Source organism: Pimephales promelas, chromosome 2 (genome assembly GCF_988280905.1).
Source record: "Pimephales promelas chromosome 2, fPimPro1.hap1.1, whole genome shotgun sequence".
Lineage (NCBI taxonomy): Eukaryota > Metazoa > Chordata > Actinopteri > Cypriniformes > Leuciscidae > Pimephales > Pimephales promelas.
Window position 1 is genome coordinate 24,917,347 of NC_142770.1, and position 24,809 is coordinate 24,942,155.

The 24,809-nt window shown below is 38.6% G+C and overlaps 2 protein-coding genes across 5 annotated transcripts in view; both read right to left on the bottom strand.

The window, feature by feature from the left end:
* atp11b (ATPase phospholipid transporting 11B) overlaps nucleotides 1-2,563 on the bottom strand; it is a 71,510-nt gene extending 68,947 nt beyond the window's left edge. For all 4 annotated transcript variants that reach the window (XM_089118161.1, XM_089118157.1, XM_089118163.1 and 1 more), the window contains exon 1: nucleotides 2,285-2,563. In XM_089118161.1, the coding sequence (XP_088974287.1) occupies nucleotides 2,285-2,311 (27 nt within the window). In that variant the 5' untranslated portion in view covers nucleotides 2,312-2,563. The remainder of the gene's footprint in view (nucleotides 1-2,284) is intronic.
* Nucleotides 2,564-17,062: 14,499 nt separating this feature from the next.
* The window catches only part of ptk7a (protein tyrosine kinase 7a), a 51,765-nt gene continuing 44,018 nt past the window's right edge, over nucleotides 17,063-24,809 (bottom strand). Inside the window, exons 14-20 of the mRNA XM_039657308.2 lie at nucleotides 23,277-23,477; nucleotides 23,041-23,190; nucleotides 21,382-21,611; nucleotides 19,470-19,550; nucleotides 19,241-19,392; nucleotides 18,041-18,219; nucleotides 17,063-17,957 (exon numbers count right to left, since the gene is read on the bottom strand). Coding sequence (XP_039513242.2) covers nucleotides 17,797-17,957; nucleotides 18,041-18,219; nucleotides 19,241-19,392; nucleotides 19,470-19,550; nucleotides 21,382-21,611; nucleotides 23,041-23,190; nucleotides 23,277-23,477 — 1,154 coding nt within the window. The 3' untranslated portion in view covers nucleotides 17,063-17,796. The remainder of the gene's footprint in view (nucleotides 17,958-18,040; nucleotides 18,220-19,240; nucleotides 19,393-19,469; nucleotides 19,551-21,381; nucleotides 21,612-23,040; nucleotides 23,191-23,276; nucleotides 23,478-24,809) is intronic.

Below are 24,809 nucleotides of genomic sequence, written 5' to 3' on the forward strand. Positions count from 1 at the left end.
GAGGACGCCGTAGAATCGCGTCATGTTACTGACGCTAAAGGGCGCCTAAAACGTCAAATATTGAAGCATGGTCAAAGGTGACGCCTTGGGGTGAGAATGCGTTGGATATGAAGTCGCAATTGCGTGTTATAAAGTCAGAATTGAGAGATATAAAGTCAGAATTGCATGATATAAAGTCGCAATTGGATGTTATAAAGTCAGAATGGCGAGATGTAAACTCGCAATTGTGAGAAAAAAAGTCCGAATTGTGAGATTAAAAGTCGCAATTACCTTTTTATTTTTTTTTTTAGTACCTGCATTATTTTGCCATTGTCATTATTTTAGATGTAAATGGTCTCAGAACAACAATATTATCGTTGATTGCAATAATTTCTTGGACAATTTATCGTCCAGCCAAATTTGTTGTCGGTAAAAGCTAATGGCCAGTTTCCATCCCTTAGAAGCCTATATGGAGGAGCGATCCAGCTCTCAGATTTAATCAGACATGATATCTTAATTTGTGATCCAAGATGAACGAAAGTCTAACGAGGTTGAACAACATGAGGGAGAGTCATTACTGACAGAGTTTTTATTTTATCCCTTTAACATTACAATGAATGCTCTGGACAGTCTGTTCTTTCAGCGCAAGCGAATGAGGGGAAGTTCAGAAAACGCTTTAATTGCAACACTGCCCTGAAGGCACTTCAATTTCACAGGAACACTCGTTAAAAATACACCAAATACTGAGTACAAACCCAATTACAGATAAGAGGAGACACCTGAATCATGAGAAAAACAGAGATGTGCTTCGGCTTCCTTCACCACTAATCATGTACAGTCGAACAACACCACTTCCTGCGTCGAGACGACAACCTTCAGCCCCGATAAGATAACTTTTTACATCCAACGTTCCCCTAAGCCACTTCAGAAGTGCAGAAACCATCAAAATGAGGAAATATTACTTCGCATATTGAAACTATTTTCTTCAATTGAGGAAACACTGCATTTACCAATCAAGGCCATTCACGGTTGCAACACAACATGCTCACACACTGGGTGCAGACGTATGCCATCATTCTCATATTTTTTCAATATGTGATGATATTTAGTCTGTATATGATTTGATAAGCCTAACGCAACACAATCTTGCTAACAGTAGAAGAACAGCAGAGATGTTGTAATGTGTTTGTCTTCTTTTACTGTTACTGTACTGAACTGAACACACCCCTCGAGGTGTGAAAAGTGTGGGCATAATTGGTAAAGGAACTTTGCTCATGTTCACATTTTAATCAAAGGAAACATTATTGCAATGCTTTCGCAAACCTTTTGTGAATCTCTGAAAAACTTTCCGTTCGCTGGCAAAACATTTGTGATGGAAATAATATGAGGTGGGAGGGTTACTTGCAACATTTCAGTGCTTTTGATTTCTTTAAACCAGAAAACTGTGAGAAAGCGTTTACATTTTTCAAAACGAACGCAAAGTTTATGAAGGAATGCGATAGTTTTGCGAGAAAACGCAAAGTTTGTCAGGGGAACGCAACATTTTTTCAAGAAATTGCTAATAATTTGCGAGTGAACGCAACGTTTGTCAGGGGAACGCAACAGTTCTGGGAGAGAATGCAAAACTCAAAAGTATTGAAATTTGTTTTTCCTCCCATCTCATATTTTTCCATTACGGGGCTCCACATATATCTGACAGCTACAGATTACTAGATATATCAAAGACAGATGAACAGAGGAATTCACCACAGTGATATTCTGCCTGCATATTTTAGATATCTAACGCATTTTGTCATTTTTGTTTGTTTGTTTGTTCAAAGCATGTACAGTCAACAAGTCAATCTCAATTACAGTCTGAAGTTCACACTTCAAGCAATGGTATTAAAGCGCACGAGATGCATTAGTTGTGACGTGTTGCATAAATAAATATTCGTAGATTTATGAAACGCAACTGTCATCAACTGAATCAAAACATAAACAGACAAAACAAACAAATAAACAAGCCGCAATCACGAGGGGCTGCACGCGAGCTTTGCCGCAAACCCCTCGCGCTTCCCTCCAAAACAATTCAAAACAAAAACACTTTGCTCTCGATAAATCCACCGGCTTCAGAATAAAAACGGATGACATCTTACAACAACATCGTTTCATTGAAGCAAAACGATAACCTGTGTCTAATTAAACGTAATATAATTAGTTATTAGCCAGACTTTACACGCTAGCCTGCAGCTAACGCACTGATGAGACTAAGCAACACCAAAGCATTGAGATTGTGTAATAATAAACTAGTTTAAAAGGACCGTACCAGCTGTTGTCGGATCCAGCGAATCATCCTCTATCGAGCTAGCGCAGTGAGCTAGCCCGCTTCACCGACACAATTCCCCGCAACATCAATAAAACTGCTTCCCCGGACGAGTCTTCCTCTCCGCATTACCGTCAAAACAAGTGTGCAGCCCGAACACACAGATCCCGGGCCATTGTGCCACCCGAACCCAGTGCGGTGAAGTGGAAACACGAACACAAACACACACCGACTGCGCTTGACGGAGATGACTTCTGACTGACAACATCCAGGAAGTGACGTCACCGCATGAGCATATCATCAACGGCTGAAAGTTGTGGCACACGTGCTATACCCAGGGGGCAAAGGGGGTTTAGCAGACATGGGCTGCTGTAAAAGGTTGTCATATAAAAATGAAATCTATGATGTCTGAGGATCGCAACCTGGGTGGACAACCCGGTGAACAAGCTGCTGGAAACTTGTAATTAGGGTCAAAACAATGCTACCTCAAATTCTGCTTTAACTCCCCGGAATCACCCAAACATGCTAAAACGGTTTGATTATATTCATGAATCCTGAGCCATATCTCCCTGATACTTTATGCTAGAAACAAACTGAGCATACCGTTCAAAAGAGTGGAAGATAAGCTTTCATCTGATGCATTGACTGTACATGTAATCAGAAAGTAAGAGTGAACAATGCCTCTTAATTCATAGGTAGGCAAAAAAAAGAAAAAAATATATAACATTCCATTTGTAATCTGTAACATTCTTTACCCTTTGTTGTTGTTAAAATAAAATAAAAATTACCATGTGAAGTTAACTTTTACTAGATGAAATCATATTTTGATCATTTTCACTAACCATACAGTCCCTATGGTCCATAACAAATTTAGAGGGAATTCAATTTCAAGCCTATAATAGCCTGTCAATTCAAACTAGTTCCAAGAAAGAAGTTAACCATTAACTGATGTTTATGTATTTACAGTATATAGTTTGCATATTTATGCAATATATATATTATTTGTATTGCAATGTCTAGTATTTGTAATATTCTTTCACAAGTGGGATAGCTTTATTCTATCAAAAAAAAGGATTTGAGGATTTTGGGTTAGGCTGGTTTCTGAGTGTGAGACAAAGGTACTGACAACTAAATGTTGAAATACTAAAACACACAGGAATCATGTGTGGAGTAGTTTTAAAAGTATTTAGTGATTAAAACTGTTACATTAAGCAGCAATTTGTAAAAAAACAACAACAACAACAACAAAAAAACAACAATAATAATAATAATTAATGAAATAAACAAACAGATTACAATTCAGGGTGATAACTAATTTCTGTAATAATGTTTATACAAGTTGTATAGCTGTTTTCGGAGTCACTGCTGCTGTCGCTGCTCTCTAGTGTTTCAGCATGCTGTATCCTACTACATTTGGTTGCCAACCCCTGGCAATGGCATCCTATGTAGCATGGAATTCACCTTTGGCTAAGCCCCGCCCCCCTTAGTTACTGTTGTTACATCCGTCAAACTTCATCTGCGCTCTGCATGGCTTATGCTGTAACAGCTGTTCCTGCTGAAATGGTATCAAACTTTTATAAAGCAGCATATAAAGTGTCTGATAGAAGTAGGCAAAAGGGGCTGCAATATGCGTTCAGAGGCTATATTCAAGACACACAGGTGAAACGCAAGAAACAACAAGGCATCCAAAATAGAGGCAAAAGCATAACGTTACCGGTCACAGTCAAAAAAATGAACCATCACATTTCCTACTAATGGAGACGGAGGCTGGGACTATAACAATATCAGGGAGCAACACTGTTCATGCAAAGCTGGGTAGGTCTCTATTCACTTCTATAATCGTTATTACAAAGCAAACGGACTACACGAGTACTGTATAACATTGTATTTATTAGCAGCATGTGCTAGCGTATCAACAACCAGTATGAGAACCGAAATCATAACCTAAAACATTATAAAACGGTCTAACTAGTATAACTTCACACTCACAGTAAGGTTAGAAGCAAAAAAGATGTGCTTGTTGATATTTGCGGGGTTTAGCTGACTGAGGACGTCCATACAGTTTAATCCAAACACGAGACTTGTCACTGTCAGGATTTTACTTCGGTTTTGGGAAGGGAAAAAACGGACACCCCCCTCCAACCTCTCTGGGAAACGCGTATCTGTGTTGCAAATGCCCGAGGCACAACGTTTAACCATATTTTGGATAAAACTACGACGGTAATAGCCTGCCGAGACCAAAAATATGAGACGCCTGTGTTGAAAGTCAATGGAGCGCTGTGAAAAACTGTCGGACCTCTGTGGGAGCTGGTTCTTGGCTGGGCTGTGATTGGTCAATCTACATTCTAGGGGCGTGGCTTAGCCAAAGGTGAATTGCCTTCAACTGCTTGGCCCTCATCCAGAAATCATCCAAAATTCCTGAAGGGGGGAATCTCTGGCTTGGCAATATGTGCATTCTTGTCAATAATGGTTGCCAGAGCTGCCCGTTTAAGGTGGAAGAGAAATGCGTTTTCAGTCGGAGGAAGTAGCTTTAAGAGTATTGATTTGTTGTTCAATAACTTGTATGCTCTCAGTGTCCCCAGATCAGAATCTTCAAAGTGATCAGCTGAGGATGTATACACATCTATGATGAGGCCTCGTGCCTGGTGAAGCAGGTAATCTGTTATGTTATCAGTTGTGTTTTGACCAAACTCTTCAAGTGCAGGTATGTCCATTCTCATGCTGCTTTTGAACCAAGACTTCTTACCAGTGAAATAAGGATAACTAGTTGTATCTCTTCCACTAAGACTGTGGACAAATGGCATAGCACAGCATAGTGAAGGTCCCAGTGCTGCTACCATTTCATGAATGGGCAGATAGGCATTCTCTGTTGTTTTCACCCACAGCTCTGGGAGAGTACTGAGGTATGTTGAACCATAGTACAGGCACATGACAATGATTTCTGTGTCATTGGCATGGATGACAACTCTGCCAACTCCTTCATTCTGGACACTGTAGAGGGTGTGGAGTATTATCCTTGTGTCTGCCTCCTTCTGTGTGGACTCAAGAGCAGGAACATCCCTGACAGAACCATCTGCAAGCACAACGGTCTTTGTCTCTTCTTTAAATCCACCACCCAGGTAGATACGAGTCAGGCCAATAGGAGGCTTGAGTTGTTCATGCTCACACCACCTCTCACAGAGGAATTGAAGGAGATTTGCTTTATTGGCTGATACAGAAAAAAACTCCTGTGGATCTGGAGCTGTGAACTGCTCACTAACTTCATATACTTTGGCAGATTTTAAATTTTTTTTTTTTTAATTTTTAAGTTAACAGATCATTGCCAGTGGTGGAGAACTCAACATTATTGACTTTATTGGCAAACATGAGTGCAGTGACTTCCCCCCCATCCCTCTTCCAGGAAGATGGCAGTATGAGGACTGGTACCAAGGTGAGCTTAGTGAAGATCCTGAAAGAGGAGACCAGAGTGACCATCATTCCTGATCTGCCTCAAAGGATCTTCACTAAGCTCGCCTTGGTACCAGTCCAGTCAATAATGTTAAGTTCTCCACCACTGGCAATGATCTGTTAACTTTAACACATGTGAAGGAAAAAAACATCAGTTGTCATCGACGCTATGTGTGCCGTACGCCACTGGTCATTTCACAAAGGTGAAACATTTGGACACATTGCTGATAGATATAAAAAAAATGCTGATGAATGATGTACCTGTTGGCACTGAGATTATACACTTCTGTTGTGACAGATACAGTGGACCAAGCCTTAAGTCTGCTGAGCAAAGCCGGAGGTACACACAAAAATCTGCCAAAGTATATGAAGTTAGTGAGCAGTTCACAGCTCCAAATCCACAGGAGTTTTTTTTCTGTATCAGCCAATAAAGCAAATCTCCTTCAATTCCTCTGTGAGAGGTGGTGTGAGCATGAACAACTCAAGCCTCCTATTGGCCTGACTCGTATCTACCTGAGTGGTGGATTTAAAGAAGAGACAAAGACCGTTGTGCTTGCAGATGGTTCTGTCAGGGATGTTCCTGCTCTTGAGTCCACACAGAAGGAGGCAGACACAAGGATAATACTCCACACCCTCTACAGTGTCCAGAATGAAGGAGTTGGCAGAGTTGTCATCCATGCCAATGACACAGAAATCATTGTCATGTGCCTGTACTATGGTTCAACATACCTCAGTACTCTCCCAGAGCTGTGGGTGAAAACAACAGAGAATGCCTATCTGCCCATTCATGAAATGGTAGCAGCACTGGGACCTTCACTATGCTGTGCTATGCCATTTGTCCACAGTCTTAGTGGAAGAGATACAACTAGTTATCCTTATTTCACTGGTAAGAAGTCTTGGTTCAAAAGCAGCATGAGAATGGACATACCTGCACTTGAAGAGTTTGGTCAAAACACAACTGATAACATAACAGATTACCTGCTTCACCAGGCACGAGGCCTCATCATAGATGTGTATACATCCTCAGCTGATCACTTTGAAGATTCTGATCTGGGGACACTGAGAGCATACAAGTTATTGAACAACAAATCAACACTCTTAAAGCTACTTCCTCCGACTGAAAACGCATTTCTCTTCCACCTTAAACGGGCAGCTCTGGCAACCATTATTGACAAGAATGCAAATATTGCCAAGCCAGAAATCCCCCCTTCAGGAATTTTGGATGATTTCTGGATGAGGGCCAAGCAGTTGAAGTTCCAATTCCATCTACACAGCCTGTCTGGCCTGTGTCATTGGCCATGGTAATATATGTGGTTGTGTTAAAGGTTGTCAGAAGAACTGCTCCTGTGCAAAGAGGGCAATTCCATGCTACATAAGATGCCATTGCCAGGGGTTGCATGCTGCATGCTGAGTTGTTCAGCATCCTGAAACACTAGAGAGCAGCGACAGCAGCAGTGACTCCGAAAACAGCAAAAACAAATTGTATAAACATTATTACAGAAATTAGTTATCACCCTGAATTGTAATCTGTTTCATTAATTATTATTATTTATTTTTTTTACAAATTGCTGCTTAATGTAACAGTTTTAATCATTAAGTACTTTTAAAACTACTCCACACATGATTCCTGTGTGTTTTAGTATTTCAACATTTAGTTGTCAGTACCTTTGTCTCACACTCAGTAACCAGCCTAACCCAAAATCCTCAAATCCTTTTTTTTTTTGATAGAATAAAGCTATCCCACTTGTGAAAGAATATTACAAATACTAGACATTGCAATACAAATAATATATATATTGCATAAATATGCAAACTATATACTGGACATACATAAACATCAGTTAATGGTTAACTTCTTTCTTGGAACTAGTTTGAATTGACAGGCTATTATAGGCTTGAAATTGAATTCCCTCTAAATTTGTTATGGACCATAGGGACTGTATGGTTAGTGAAAATGATCAAAATATGATTTCATCTAGTAAAAGTTAACTTCACATGGTAATTTGTTTATTTTAACAACAACAAAGGGTAAAGAATGTTACCGATTACAAATGGAATGTTATATATTTTTTTCTTTTTTTTGCCTACCTATGAATTAAGAGGCATTGTTCACTCTTACTTTCTAATTACATGTACAGTCAATGCATCAGATGAAAGCTTATCTTCCACTCTTTTGAACGGTATGCTCAGTTTGTTTCTAGCATAAAGTATCAGGGAGATATGGCTCAGGATTCATGAATATAATCAAACCGTTTTAGCATGTTTGGGTGATTCCGGGGAGTTAAAGCAGAATTTGAGGTAGCATTGTTTTGACCCTAATTACAAGTTTCCAGCAGCTTGTTCACCGGGTTGTCCACCCAGGTTGTGATCCTCAGACATCGTAGATTTCATTTTTATATGACAACCTTTTACAGCAGCCCATGTCTGATTTCCTAAAAAACAGGTGTTTTGCCCCCTGGGTACTACAGGAATTCCTCCTACTGATTATTTACATTTAAAATGATGTGGACTTAAATATAGCCTACACATTGACGCTGCCATCACATAATCTTTACTTTAAAGGAATAGCTCTGCCAAAAATCAACGTTATTGTCATCATTTACTCCCCACACCGTAATATGAGTTTCTTTTTTCCTTTCCCTTGTAGTGCCGGAAGTAGGGGTTTGGTTTGAGTAAATGTATAGTCATTTAATCATATTAGTCATTTATGTCACTATAGTTTAGTGACATATTCCATTATTGATAGCCTTAAAGGCACCATGAAAGCAAAATAGACAAAAATCTTTTTATATGTGGGCTAATATTGTTTCTTATAAATGACTGTGTAAATTTAAAAGAAAAAAATAGTTATGTTCCTTTTAATAATCTTGAATCAGAATAAGTTTCCCTCCCTCAGTGACATGACATCTCTTCTCTGATGATGTTTTTACTTGTGCAAGGGCGGGGCAACCTGTCACTCACATGAGATCAGCCAATAGGAGACCATCCAATCAATTCCCCACGGGCAAAATCAAGCCTTCTGTGACTTCTGTTTCATGCTGACTTTAAATTGGCGGTGAAAAGAATCTACTTGAGATGTTGAACTAAGGAGTCTTAGATATGATTATGTTGATATTTCCAGAAGAATGCTTCAGGCCTGATCCTGTGCATTATGGGGAACGGATGCAGAGATTATGGCAGTGCTGAACTGAAGCCTGTCTGTCCAGCATTAATCTGACAGAACGCACTGAGTTACACCGTCATCCAGTGAGTCTCGGTAATCCATCGACCGGAAGTTGAAGCCTTGCGGGAGCCGCCATCTTGTAGCAGAACTTCACTTGCGTTAGCATTCCCATTGACTCCCATTCATTTTGGCGTCACTTTGACAGCGAATAACTGTACACCTGAGGCGTTTGAAGACCCCATTTGTCCTTTATTTATTTCTAAAGAAACACGACAATGTATAAAATGCTCCATTACCTTGTAGCTTATGTTATGGCCCCGTAGAAGCAGTTTTAGTGAAAGTAGGCTAACGATTGCGTCATACCCACACGACTCTCTGTCGCACAGTAGAGAGATTACCGTATGGACAGGAGAAGAAGCTCGCGGGCAATCAGGGAAACATGGAGGCAAAATGACAAAATAATTAATCAGAATACCTAGCAAAATTGTCTCCTTCTGCTCGCTCATGGACAGCTCCTATTCACACTCTCCGCCTCTGCATGCTTCAGAAGGGAATGATCAGATTTTCCATGCCACAGTACTAGATGCTCACGTCACATCTACGTCGTCAAGCTCTGTTTGAGTCGGTTTGAGTCTGCGCGTCAGGAACGGAAGTCCTAATAAATCGCTAAAAATGGGCTTCACTTGTCTCAGTTGAGCTCCAATGAGATGGCTCTGTCCACTTCTTATACTGTCTATGAATATCACTGCCGAATATTGTGGATAAATCAAAACGATGATTATGGATGTTCGGTTTTGTGCATTAAAGGTGCCATCTGTAAAAATTGAGGTTAAAATATCCAAAAAATGAGCTACATGCATCAAAAGAATGAGAAGAAACCTTCACCTTAAGGTTGAAGATGTCATTAAAAAAATGACAAGTTATAGTGCTGCTGAGATATTAACCTGAATTAGCATACTAAATTACTAGCCCCGTGTCGTAATACCAGCTTCGGCCATGGGAGGCGGTATGCGGGCGGGCAACATAACCACCAGCCAAACTTCAATACACGAATAACTCGCACGGCTTGTGTGTGTACTTGAACCTGATGTCAATAGTGTGGAAATACAGCCCATTACTACATTTCAGTTCAGGGAAGAGTTCAAAAAATGATTGGTCGATATTATGCATGAGGAATACATTTTGGTAAGTTGTTGCGTACTGTATCTTTCAACAGTATTCGTGTTCTTTTCCCATTAGCTAGTAGAGATGATCAGTTCACGTGCGCTAGGGATCTGTGGTGTAATATTTACAAGCGCCAAAACTGTATTAATTGTTTGAATTGTGTAATAAAATTGACAGAATCTGAGAGCTGAGATTTTTTTATATATATAATTAACTAACCTGCTATGTTTAGTCTGTCAGTCTGTCCTTTTCTGTGCGTGACAAACTTTATGTGGCGTGACAGCGTTTAAAAAGTGTCAGTTGCGGGTCTCACGGTGAATTCGTGAGAGTTGGGAGCTCTGAATGCCGCTAGCTTGGTCATCAGCAAATGCTTCTGTCTAATTAATTCAAACTAACAAAAAAAATGTAATATGAACAAAACGAATACTGTAAAACTTCGAATAATAGCCTATGCTTTTATTTGTATTTGAGACAGGCATCTATGAGACAGTCTTTATCGTTTAGTGTTGAGATGTTCATTGAGTCTCTAATCTCTAAAAATCTCCAAATGCTCCTCGTGAAACTGCGGTCTTCCAACCTTTTACTATTGTATCAAATGATTTGATTAATATGCGCGAGGGAGAGTGAGCAAGACAGCGCTCGCTCCTGTTGTTTGAAGACGTGAGAGTGCGCGCGGCCAAGGCACAACTCACTTTCTGGAGGTATACTGCCCCCATCTGGTATGGAATATGGAGTATGATTTGATTTTTTTTTTTTGACAGATGGTACCTTTATTAGCCTTTGGCTATTACAGTAAGTTGATTATGGGCAAAGAGTCAGACAACGACAGACAGACGGACGGACAGAAAGACAGACAGATAAAAAGAAACACAGACAGACAGAGATAGATAGATTAAAAGAAAGACAGACAGAGAGACAGAGATAGATAGACAGATAGATATATGGACACACAGATAGATAGAAAGACAGATAGACAGAAAAACAGACAGAGAAACCAACAGACCTCATATATATATATATATATATATATATATATATATATATAGGCAGACAAACAGAGAAAGACAGACAGACAGACAGACAGACAGACAGACAGACAGACAGATAGATAGACAGATAGATAGATAGATAGATAGATAGATAGATAGATAGATAGATAGATAGATAGATAGATAGATAGATAGATAGATAGATAGATAGATAGATAGATAGATAGATAGATAGATAGATAGATAGATAGATAGATAGATAGATAGATTGATTGATTGATTGATTGATTGATTGATTCACTGAAGGCCGCTTCCGGTCCAGTGTCGTTTATAACACAGCAGCGCCATCCTCAGGACACAAACAGAAACACATGACGGCATTTCTTCACTGGGCAGTTGTTCAAATTCTCATTACTGTTCTGGATGGATGAACATCTGATCCAGTGAGTATTTTTTGTGAGGAAAATGTGAGATAGATAATAGATAAGAAATGTATGCATGTTATTCCCTTGTAAGTGTCATTATCTCTCAAGCCAGTTACTGAAAAATAAATGTTGAATCTTTGAAACATGTTAAATAAAAGGTGTAAGCATTCCATAGTTAACTTATAGTTTGGATAAATAATGGTTCCAGTCACAGAATGTCCTAATTAATATTAAACTCCTCAGTCTAGACGTTGGTAAAATAAATATTGATTGTGATTTGTGAATAAAGCTGTAAAGTGTTGAGTTTAGTTGCTAAATATAGTTTGTACAGTGTTGCTGTGTGCTGTAGAGCTTGCATCAGTGTGGGCTAAAAGTGTGCGTTGAGGACACATATCAAACACAAAGTATGCATGAGTAACCTTCTGAAAATGAAAAATGAGACATCCTACAGTCTCATGGACTTAATGGACACATGAAATAAGTACACAAGATTGAAAGTTGAAGTGTGCCATTTTGTTTAAAGCTTTGTTCAATTTAATGTATATCATTTGACACAACAAATGGATAAAGTGTTATTTTAACTTTTAAAAAGCTATTAATGTTTTTTAATACTCATCCATCACACAACTAACATTTTGTTTTTCATTGACCAAACACAACATAATTCTGGTTTATAGTATTCGTATTCGAAGGTGTCATTCTCCTTGTATGTTCATGAAAAGTATGTCCTTTCCATCTTGAGACTACCACGAAGTGCTGAAGGCGCCTGTGAAGTTTTGGCACTCTACCAGCTATAAATATATATATATTACCCCAAAAGTGCCGGAATAGTTGTAAGAAAAATAATAATAATAGAAAAAAATATAAGCAAAATAAGAAGGCTCATCTCCTTCTTCTTTTCAAGGCTTGGGCCCTAAAAATGCAAGCATTGATAAATACAATAGAACAAAGATACGGATGAAATAATCAGTGCTTTATGTTTTTCAGGTAAATCTAACAGTATTCAGGTACAGAACTTGAAAAATCAAATGTCTCATTGTATAAATTAAATGGCTAACTTAATCTTTGTTAAAACTACAAAAGTGATTTTCTTTTCTTTTCTTCTTTTCTTTTTGATTAACATTAATGACACAGACAGCTGTGGGTATAAGGCTGCTGTCACTTTAAGAGCTATAAACAGATACGTTGACGTGCCGACTTAATTGGGATCACTTCAAGGACATGGTGCTCAGTCCGCAGCCGCTGTGACAGATTGGTCCACATGAGCATTGGCTTCACGGCCGAGTCTCGAGATCGGTCTGGCAACTTTTTGTATCACTGCCGTCAAACCTTCAGCCTGTGGTCAGACCCTTCATTTCTGCGGGCAGGTGTTCCCCTAGAACAAGTGTCCAGGCATGCTGTAGTCTTCACAGATGCCTCTGTCACCGGCTGGGGGGCCACATACAACGGGCATGCAGTCTCCGGTCTGTGGAAAGGGCCCCAACTGCATTGGCACATCAATTGCCTCAAGTTGCTTGCAGTATCTTGCGATGAGCCACCTCAAGGGGCCGCTACGAGGCAAGCCAACACACTCTCATCCCAAGACATCATATAACTGACGCTTTTGACCATACGTCAACATCCGACGTTTTAGGGTACCCTTTAACGTCAGTTAGATGATGCGGATTGGTTTAGGTCTGGGGTAGGGTTAGGATTAGATAGCGTCATCTAACTGAAGTTAAAGAGCTCCCCAATGGGCTATATGCACGCATAAGTTCCGCATTTGACGTAAGGATGCTCGTCCATTTCCGGTTGTGTAGATTAAAGCGGAGGAAAACCGGACAAAATGGGATTATGGCAGAATCTTCAATATTTACTGTCCTCCCGTCTTTGAAACGAAACGTACATACGTTTAGATGTAATTGTATATATAGTTATGTTTATTTAATATAATTTTAAAAAGAAGCATAAACACAACGAGGGGTGTCTGTTTTATCTGTTTTTGTGACTAACGTTTCATTAGTATAACCATGGAGTATAAAATTCAATATAAATTCTCGGTATTGCATTGGAGTCTACGATCGGCGGAAGTTATGGAGCATCCTTCCTTCACCGGAAATAACGCCGTGCATAGAGCCTGTAACTACTCGCTGATTACAAAACAGTCCACGCTTCCGAAGTACTGATGTCCATTTTTGTTTATTTATTCCAGAGAAACCGTGAAAACTAGACACAAAGGAAAACCAAACCATAATTTTACACACAACACCACTACAAACACAAACCAACATAATATACAAAGTATTAAAACATTTACCGTATTCGCCTGGTAACCAACAGTAGATTTAAGTCAGGAGCACTATCCTGCGGTCTTAGTTTCACATCACATCATTACATTGACGCTAACACGTCCAGCTGAATTAATCAGCACACACAGGATCACATGACCTCAACTTCAACGATAGAATAATAATAAAAAACAAACGGCAAACAAATTAAGAAATTCACCATACAGAAATACACATTTAAACTATGAAATCCCAAAATAAACTATAAAGTCAAAATAAACATTAACCACTCAAATCACCAAAATATCATCCCCTGAGCTGACCGTCAGCTACAGAGCCCATTGACTCTGTGCACGAGAAAAATGCTAACTTCCGCCTTGAGGGAAGTTGGGTACTTCGGTTCCGGTTGCCGTTGTTTATATCCAGTGGACCGGCTATCTAAAGCTTAGCTATCTAAATATATTTGTCTAAAACTATGTTCGTTTGTTCATTGTCAAGTCAACCAACACAGTTTTCACTCATATGGGTGGAGCCAGGCGCTGCTGCATTGTGAAAAGTACGTTAAACGATATTTCACATTTTGTCACCGCACCCAAGTAGTCGCTTTACAGAGTGGAGCGTTGCGTATCCATGACAACTAGAAGGAAGTTTTTAGGCTACTAATTATTTATTATATTATACCTTTTAACCAGGAGAAGCCCCTGGGTTTAGAACCTATTTTGCAAGGGAGACCTGTTTAGAAATATGTGTGAACAGCCTAATATGTGTTAAACAGCCTAACTTGATAACGAACGAACCAACGTCGGATACCTTTAACGTTACTCCCTGTATGACATGTATAGTGGTTGTCAACACTGATCTATACTGATCTACATTCTATATCTATAGTACAATAGCCTCTGAACATCTTAAACAAAACAATGGCCAACACAAACTGTTCTGGAAAATGCACTTTCTAACGCATGATTTCGCATTTTATAATGTATAGAGAGATATAACAGTTACCAAATCGCATAGCTTGAGCACGTAGCATGGCAACATTAATGTCCGAGTGATTCCACGTGTACCGCGTATGTACACGCCGTCAAATGTCCGAGCGAAACAAAACAAAATGTAGCTCTACATCTGGGGAGCGATATTTATTTTTTCCTAGGATGGTAGGAGTGACGGGTATATATATATATATATATATATATATATATATATATATATATATATATATATACAATAATAACGTTAAGTCAACGGTATTCATAAACACACTGAAAAGAGATTATGCGTGTTGATAGCATGCCAAAAATACGTGATACGTGTCATACATACGCAATTTCATGAGATCAGTCTGAGCATGGATGTTGTTGTGACTTAACGTTCCCTTCAAAATTGTGCAAATACTGAGAAATGTAATATTTAAACCCCTTCTCTCTTGCTCTGGGGAGCTGGAGGAAAATCATTAGCCAGTCGATGAACATAATCGACTGTAATATTCGGCAAATTTCAAGACATCTGGAGAAACATACATCCTCTACGTCGTCCATCAGGCTACCGGAAACTAGACACCCCCATATCGGTTTCGCAGCCGGAACTAGCTAATGTGCACATAGTCCATTGCATTTTTACTAGTAACAATTCAATTAGAGAGCTCTTTAATGCTGTTACTAGTAATAATTACAATTAGAGAGCTCTTGAATTGAATTGTTACTAGTAAGAATGCAATTGGAGAGCTCTTTAATTAAATTAGAGAGCTCTACAACTGAATTGTTACTAGTAAGAATAACAATTAGAGAGCTCTCTAATTCAATTATTACTAGTAAGAATTACAATTAGAGAGCTCTCTAATCCAATTATTACTAGTAACAATTATAATTAGAGAGCTCTCTAATTCAGTTTTTACTAGTAAGAATGCAATTACAGAGCTCTCTAATTCAATTACAGAGCTCTGCAATTATACACATCTTTAATTCGTTTTTTTACTAGTAAAAATTAAATTAGAGAGCTCTGCAATTGCATTCTTACTAGTAAAAACTGAATTAGAGAGCTCTCTAATTATAATTGTTACTAGTAATAATTGGATTAGAGAGCTCTCTAATTGTAATTCTTACTAGTAATAATTGAATTAGAGAGCTCTCTAATTGTTATTCTTACTAGTAAGAATTCAGCTGTAGAGCTCTCTAATTGTAATTCTTACTAGTAACAATTTAATTGTAGAGCTCTCTAATTAAAAATGAATGGAAGTCAATGGAGACATTTGGCTAGTAAAAATTCATTTAGAGAGCTCTCTAATTGCAATTGTTACTAGTAATAATTGAATTAGAGAGCTCTGTAATTGTAATTCTTACTAGTAATAAATGAATTAGAGAGCTCTGCAATTTTAATTGTTACTAGTAAGAATTGAATTGTAGAGCTCTCTAATTGAATTGTTACTAGTAAGAATGAAATTATGACGAGTAAGGCTGGGTACAATTTAAGCTAAAACGGCTTGCCATAGTATGTGACCCTGAGTTTCCGGAGAACTGACAAGCAATATTGTGCACATAATTGCACATAACGGGTCTGACGTTGGTTCAACGTTAATTCGATGAGCAAAACAATGTCAGATCAACGTTGTTTCGATGTCATGTTTCCACGTTGATTCAGTTTGCTATCTGGGATGTCTGAATTCACAGTACTCATAAGAGTAGGCAAAAAGCCTCCGGATTACCGACTACTACCGGTGAGATTCTGAAGTATATGATGTCCACTTTACTATCCCATGAGGCCACGGGAGAGGATTTACAACAACAGTGAAGCGACGACGCTGGTAGGTCACATGATAAAGACAACATGACGAAAATAGTATGTCCAGATTACATTAACACACTACTAATACTATAGGGAGCATACTTTTTTAGTGGTTGTGAAGTAATTACTTATTCAAAATAAGCATCAACTCAAGAGAGTGTGTTGTGTGATTTAATACGCAGCCGTGGTGTAGTTATTAAAAAACTGAGTAATGGTAAGAGCGGGACATTTCCCGAACACACTCGAAGCACTTGACCAATCAAGACACTGATCCAGCTGACCCAATCAAAGCACAGTGCTTTTCAGGAGAAGGGGCATCATAGAGACAGGAAGTAAACAGTGTTACTGACAGACTGGGAAGAGAGGAGCCGCAACAATGGAGAATATGAGGAAAATAAAGTGTTTTTGAACATTTAAGTGTGAAATCTATTCAAGTAGAGCCCAAAAACAAAATCAACATTTTGTAAAAGGTCCCTTTTAAATTTTCATTGTTACATTTGGTTAAAAAAAATGATAATAATGACATCACATTAAATCAAACAAGCTTTGTTAAAAGTGAAGTTTTATTGCAACAGCAGAGTATGCGACAGAAGTGTGTGTTCACTTTTTTTCCCCCAGAGTCAAGAAGACCTCTGGACTTTTATAGAAACCGATATGTAACGTGTGGGTAGCAATTACAAGATAAAACAATGGACTCTTACCAAGCAATAAAACACTATAAATGTATATATATATATAAAAAAACAAAACATTCAAGGCATTTCCAAGTCGTAACATACAGCATACTAGTCAAGACATCCTTCATTTTACAGGCACTTGAAATTTGAACTCGAAGTCATTTTATAAACATGGTTTTCTCAACAGTTGTTTCAATGAGTACTTCTGAATTATATAAAAAAAAGGCTTAACTCATAAACATCATAAAAAAAAGTCATATAAACAGTACCTTTCTGTACATTGAACAAACAGGACCTTTTAAATAAATTAAGAGGCTCCCGAGACAATCCTTCTAAAATATAAAATTGGTCAGTGCATGGTTTGGTATTACAAACGCACCATTTACTACATTTCTTCGTTTTGAGTGGGCAAACTCAAACTGAGAAGTGATAGACAAACCCCATTTTAAACCAAATGTTGGAGGAACCTTCGAAAACATTGTATTAAACATATACAGTATATATATATATAAAAAAGGAAGAGATGGTTGATAATAAAACAAGTCTTTTTTCTCGAGACAAGAATTTTTGATGTGGAGGGTTTGAGGGATGATCCCGTCCGCTCAGACTTTGCTCTCGGAGGGCAGGTCGCTGAGGGCGCAGGTGATGTCGCTGAAAGACAGTCGGTCTTTGGGACTGGCGGCCCAACAGCGCACCATCAGCTTGAACACGCGAGATGGACACCCCTGAGGAGGAGACAACTTCAGCTTGCCTTCCTGCAGAGCTACGGACACACAAACACAGACAGTCAGGGACAAAACACACCCGGAAACCAATGTGCAACTTTTTCATGAGACTATCCCACACCTTCTAGGACTTTATCATCCGTTAGATCAGCGTACGGCAGCTCCCCAAAGCTGAAGACCTCCCACATGAGCACTGCGAACGACCACACGTCCGTCTTGGTGGAGAAGTCGTCATCAAAGACGGCTTCGGATGGCAGCCAGCGCAGAGGAATCCAGGACTGGCGATAATGGTAGTACTCGCTGTGCACACAAACACAGAAGAAACAATGATGACTGTCACCACAAGGGGGAGCAGTGCACATGAAACAAGCACAATCATTACAGGCAGGGTTTGAAATGAACACTCGCCAAATGCGGGTCAAAATCAACTGTAGCACTGAGAGGACTAACAGACACTTGATTTGTATACTTTCTTTTTCAGAGTACTTACATTTTAATTATGTATTGGTATATATATAACCTGGCCCTAGCCAGATGAACGTCGTTCCGCTTAGCTCCGCCTAGCTTCACTCACATCCATCTGGAACCTCTTCCATTGAGAGTGATTTCTCCAACCAACTTTATGGCTTAGCCAATCAGGACGCAGGGCGGGAGTTTTATAGATGTGACGTAGTGGAGAAGCGACCGTGAGACTGTTTTGATTCAGACAACAATGGCGGCTCGCATCGAGGAAGCAAGCGTTAACATTGATGCTGCTATTTCATCCGTGTTGTCCAATCTACCTAATATTGTTTCATTAAAAGAACATCAGAGAACGGCTCTGAAGACTTTTTTTGTTGGTGGAAACGATGTTTTCGCCCTTCTCCCGACCGGATTTGGCAAGCGTCGCTCTCATCAGCGTCACGGGTTGGCTTCGGTGTGAGTGGTTGAAATAGCACGTCGATAAAGATGACAGACAAGTGGCTTATCCAATCATATGCAAGGATTTTTGATAAGGCCCAGCCTTCTGAAACGCCATTTCAATGGATCGGTTCCAGATGGATGAGTGGAGCTAGGCGGAGCGAAATTCATTTCATCTGGCTAGGGCCAGGTTAGTATATATAGACAGTTTAAACAAATTTGGGAAAAAGTTTTGTTTTGTTTTTTGTTAGAAAATTTCTACCTACCCCACCTTTAATACTCCAATATATATATATATATATATATATATATGTGCCGGCCGGTGAGTGAAAAAGTTAATTTCAAACCCAGATTACAGGACAACGATTAATTCATCACTCATTTAAAGTGGTAACGTGGCTGTGGCTGCATTTAACTGCACCTGTTGTAGACGTCTTTGCTGAGGCCCAGAGCGGACACTTTGATCTGGCGTTTGGCAGAGATGAGGCAGTTGCGAGCGGCCAGGTCTTTGTGGACGAAGCGCTGGTTGGACAGGTGCTCCATCCCTCGAGCGACCTGCAGACACACCGACACCTGACGGCAGAGAGAGAGGGGTTCGTCCTGATATGTGTGTGTGTTTATATGAAAGACGAGGGATAGTTATTAATTACCTTCTGTTTGGTGCTGAGCGGCTGGACTTTGACTTTCTCATCTTTGCTCTTGGACACCCGCAGGTACTGCTTCAGATCACCCTGGAAATCACACAGCAAAATTAAACTAAACTAGGAGAAATGCTTCTAAGGAAATAATATTTCAATCAACACTTCAAAATACAACTCGAATAAAGCCACAGACAGACAGACAGACAGACAGATAGACAAAGATAGACAGACAGATAGATGATAGATAGACAGACAGAAAGAAAAAAAAGACAGACAGACAGATAGATGGATAGATAGATATAGACGGACAGATAGATAGACAGATAGACAGACACACAGACAGATACACAGACAGATGGATGGATGGATGGACGGATAGATAGACAGACAGACAGATGATAGATTGATAGATAGACACACAGATATACACAGGCAGATAGATAGATAGAGACAGACAGATAGATGGATAGATACAGACAGACAGATAGATGGATAGATATAGATAGACAGACAGACAGAGTCACAGACAGATAGACAGACAGACAGACACAGTATATAGACAGACAGATAGATATATAGATAGATATAGATAGACAGACAGACACAGATAGATAGATAGATAGATAGATAGATAGATAGATAGATAGATACACAGATAGATAGATAGATAGATAGATAGATAGACAGACAGATAGACAGACATGCAGATAGATAGATAGACAGACAGATACAGATAGATAGATAGATATAGACAGACAGACAGACAGACAGATAGACAGATAGATAGATAGATAGATAGATAGATAGATAGATACACAGATTAGATAGATAGATGAACAGACAGATGGACAGACAGACAGACAGACAGACAGACAGACAGATAGATAGATAGATAGATAGATAGATAGACAGACAGATAGACAGACATGCAGATAGATAGATAGATAGACAGACAGACACAGATAGATAGATAGATATAGACAGACAGACAGATAGATGGATAGATATAGATAGACAGACAGACAGAGTCACAGACAGATAGACAGACAGACAGACACAGTATATAGACAGACAGATAGATAGATATATAGATAGATATAGATAGACAGACAGACACAGATAGATAGATAGATAGATAGATAGATAGATAGATAGATAGATAGATAGATAGATAGATAGATAGATAGATAGATAGATAGATAGATACACAGATTAGATAGATAGATGAACAGACAGATAGACAGACAGACAGATAGATAGATAGATAGATAGATAGATAGACAGACAGATAGACAGACATGCAGATAGATAGATAGATAGATAGACAGACAGACACAGATAGATAGATAGATATAGACAGACAGACAGACAGATAGACAGATAGATAGATAGATAGATAGATAGATAGATAGATAGATACACAGATTAGATAGATAGATGAACAGACAGATAGACAGACAGACAGACAGACAGACAGACAGATAGATAGATAGATAGACAGACAGATAGACAGACATGCAGATAGATAGATAGATAGACAGACAGACACAGATAGATAGATAGATATAGACAGACAGACAGATAGATAGATAGATAGATAGATAGATAGATAGATAGATAGATAGATAGATAGATAGATATAGAGATTAGATAGATAGATGAACAGACAGACAGACAGACACAGACAGATAGATAGATACACAGATTAGATAGATAGATGAACAGAGAGATAGATAGATAGACAGACAGACAGATATAGAGATTAGATAGATAGAAGAACAGACAGACAGATACACAGACAGATAGACAGACTGATATAGATATAGACAGACAGATAGATAGACAGACATGATGGATGGACAGAGTGATGAAGGGATGAAGAGTAAAGAAAGACAGATATGTAGTGTTGAGCTGTTGTCACCATGTCGCTGTACTCCATGATCATGTAATGCGGCTCCACTTCTCTGCAGAGGCCCAGCAGACGAGCAACGTTAGCGTGGCTCAGCTTAGCAAACATCTCACATTCACGACGGAAATCCAACTGCATTTGCTCATCGCGTGTTTGCAGGCTCTTCACCAGCACAACCATCTCCTCCTCATCCTCACTGGCCTTTGCTTTAGCCAGCAGCACTTCACCAAACTCTCCTTTACCTACATGACGAGAAACACAAAGAAGATTGATTCGTTCTCTGCGATAAGTCATTTCACCACACCGCTGTCGACGGCTGAACACTTGTGATGTTTGTAACGCTTCACAATAAGGTTCATTAGTTAAATATATTAACTAACAATGAGCAATACATTTGTTACAGTATTTATTAATGTAAGTTAATGTTAGTTAACCTGTTAACTGTCACCCCCCCTTTTTTGAATAGACATGAAAATGCACATTTCGAACTTAAATGGCTGTAATTCAAGAATGCTTTGGAATATAGACATATGATAGGTCTTGTTTTAAAGAAGACATTTGGCAGATTTTTGTAGAAGTGAAATAAATTAAGAAAGTGAAACAGAAAAAAAGTTATAGAAGTTTGAGTTTATGGAAATGTACAATGTAAAAATATTAATTATTCATATTTTACATAAAATATATATTTTCAAAACCTGGGCTACTCTAAAATGTCAGAAAGATCAAAGCCAAAAATATGAACAAGTTGTGTTTCAAATTTTAGGTTGATATCTCAAAAAATGAGCTTTCAGTAAGATTTTGTTTGAGCGCAGTACCAAACTTTTTCACTAGGGCACAATCAGACTCCATTACTGCCCATATAAGGGCGTCTCCATTTCCATTCGTGTTTTGAGTGATATGAACCATTATTTTCACAATTTTCATACAATTTCTGAAGTAGAGATCCTATTCAGAAGTAGCATGGGAAGTTTGGCAGATTTTGATATGAATTGAACCACTAAGAAACACATACAAAGAACACACATGTAAGTCATAGCTATCTGCCACGTCACAAATGGTGAATTTATTATTTTTTTCTTGATATTTCAAACTTTTCAGACCTTTTTTTTCCAAAATAATTGAATGGATTCTATCTTTTGAACTTTTGGCATGAAAACAAACTGAGGTATCTACCATTTTTTCATGATTTTTCATGTTTACTGCTATTTTAAAATAAAGGTCTGAACACGCCTTATGAGTATGAAAATATTCTTGTTTTAAATTGATAAATTATGGCTCCTCTGTAATATATTTTGAAAATCAGTCACCAAATATGGAAACTAGAGATTGTAAGCTTTCAAATGATATATAGTTTGTCAATATTATTTAAGGTATTTACCAAGATATTATTGTTTTAAAAATATAGTGGCAAACGTCCCACCTGTGGGACGGTGACAGTTAAGTGGTTAATAAAAATTGTTTGTTCATGTTAACAATGTTAACAAATACAAACTTCGATTTTATTAATTTATTTGAAAAAGTTGAAATGAATATTAACTAATATTAATAAATGCTCTAGAAGTATTGTTCATTCTTAGTTCATGTTTACGAATGTTAACCTTATTGTAAAGTGTTACGGTGATGTTAAACCGCACTAGTCAGCAGGTCATTGGTTTGGGATTGTTTCTGTACCCAGTGTTGTGATGGTGTGCAGGTTGCTTCGGGGGAACTGAAGCTTGTCGTGACTGCTGTGGCGTTTGTTGTTTCCGGTGGCAGCCATGTTGGTAAGCGCCACCTCCTCCTGGATCTCCGCTGTGGTGTGGCCGTTCTGTTGTACGTCCCCTATGGGTTGATCACAGAACTGTATCAGAGACCCGATTCTACTTTATTCACATGATTACATGCTAACAAAAGTGAACACCACACACCGTTGAGACATTCCACCTCTTGCTCGTCTCCGTCCTGCCCCTTCTGGAGTCTCTTGGCGTTGCGTCTCTGCTTACAGTAAAACATGAGACCCAGCACAATGATGATGTAAGCGACAGCCGCCCCCACTGACAGACCAATAGTCTGGATCATTTTGTAAGGGGTCTTTTCATCATCTGATAATGGGTGCTGCACTGGTTTTTCTGTAGATAACCACAAACACACAAAACATACAATAAACACCAGGTTTTTAGATAGAGAAGCTGCTTAACTCCTGAATCTCTTTTTATCCCAACTTAAATAGTCTCCTTATAAGAATCAAGTGACACACTGGCATGAACATTCAATTAGGATCTAAGAGTCCTGAACTCACCAACACACAGAAAAAGTTTAAGTGCCTCTTCTTTCTTTGAAGTCACCACCACCACTAGATTTAACGAGTTTGTAATTCAACTTAATCTGGAAATTGAGTTGGTATGTCCGAGACAGGCCAAAATTAGTTTAGGGAGAACTTTCAAAGTGCTTGTCCATTTGAAACTGTATTACAAAATTAATCAGCTTTCAAAGAACCAACTAGTACCAAACTTGGTTAAATACACAGCTGCAAGGCGCAGTTAAGCCTGAAAAATTAGGGGACAGCAACATTTGCAACTGTTTCAAAGGATTAGAGCGGTTATAGCCATAATTTAGCACGTTTGACCAGATCTCATGGAGCCCCAGTGTTTTTGTCCAATTCTTTTTTAAATATTTCAGAAAAATACACTCTGTGACCAACGAAAGTTTATTCTAACACAATTTGTTCATCATTGTAATCTTCACGAATCAACAATCTATGAATTTATAAATACAAATCTCCAAAAGTAAATGCCAAAGATAAACTAAAAATGAATTAATTACACCAAATCACATAACTTCAACATCGCCACCATTAAGCTTCGGACAACTCTTTCAGTCTTTACTTAAAAACATTTTCTCTTTGAGTTAGAATAGTTTACAAGAGTGGGTGAAATCCCAGTCATTTCAATAGGGAATTGGTCACTCAGATTTTGAAACTAGTTTGAGTTGGTCACGCAGATTTTGAAACTAGTTTGAGTTGGTCACGCAGATTTTGAAACTAGTTTGAGTTGGTCACGCAGATTTTGAAACTAGTTTGAGTTGGTCACGCAGATTTTGAAACTAGTTTGAGTTGGTCACGCAGATTTTGAAACTAGTTTGAGTTTTTCACACAGATTTTGAAACTAGTTTGAGTTGGTCACGCAGATTTTGAAACTAGTTTGAGTTGGTCACGCAGATTTTGAAACTAGTTTGAGTTGGTCACACAGATTTTGAAACTAGTTTGAGTTGGTCACACAGATTTTGAAACTAGTTTGAGTTGGTCACGCAGATTTTGAAACTAGTTTGAGCTGGTCACGCAGATTTTGAAACTAGTTTGAGTTGGTCACGCAGATTTTGAAACTAGTTTGAGTTGGTCACGCAGATTTTGAAACTAGTTTGAGTTGGTCACGCAGAATTTGAAACTAGTTTGAGTTGGTCAC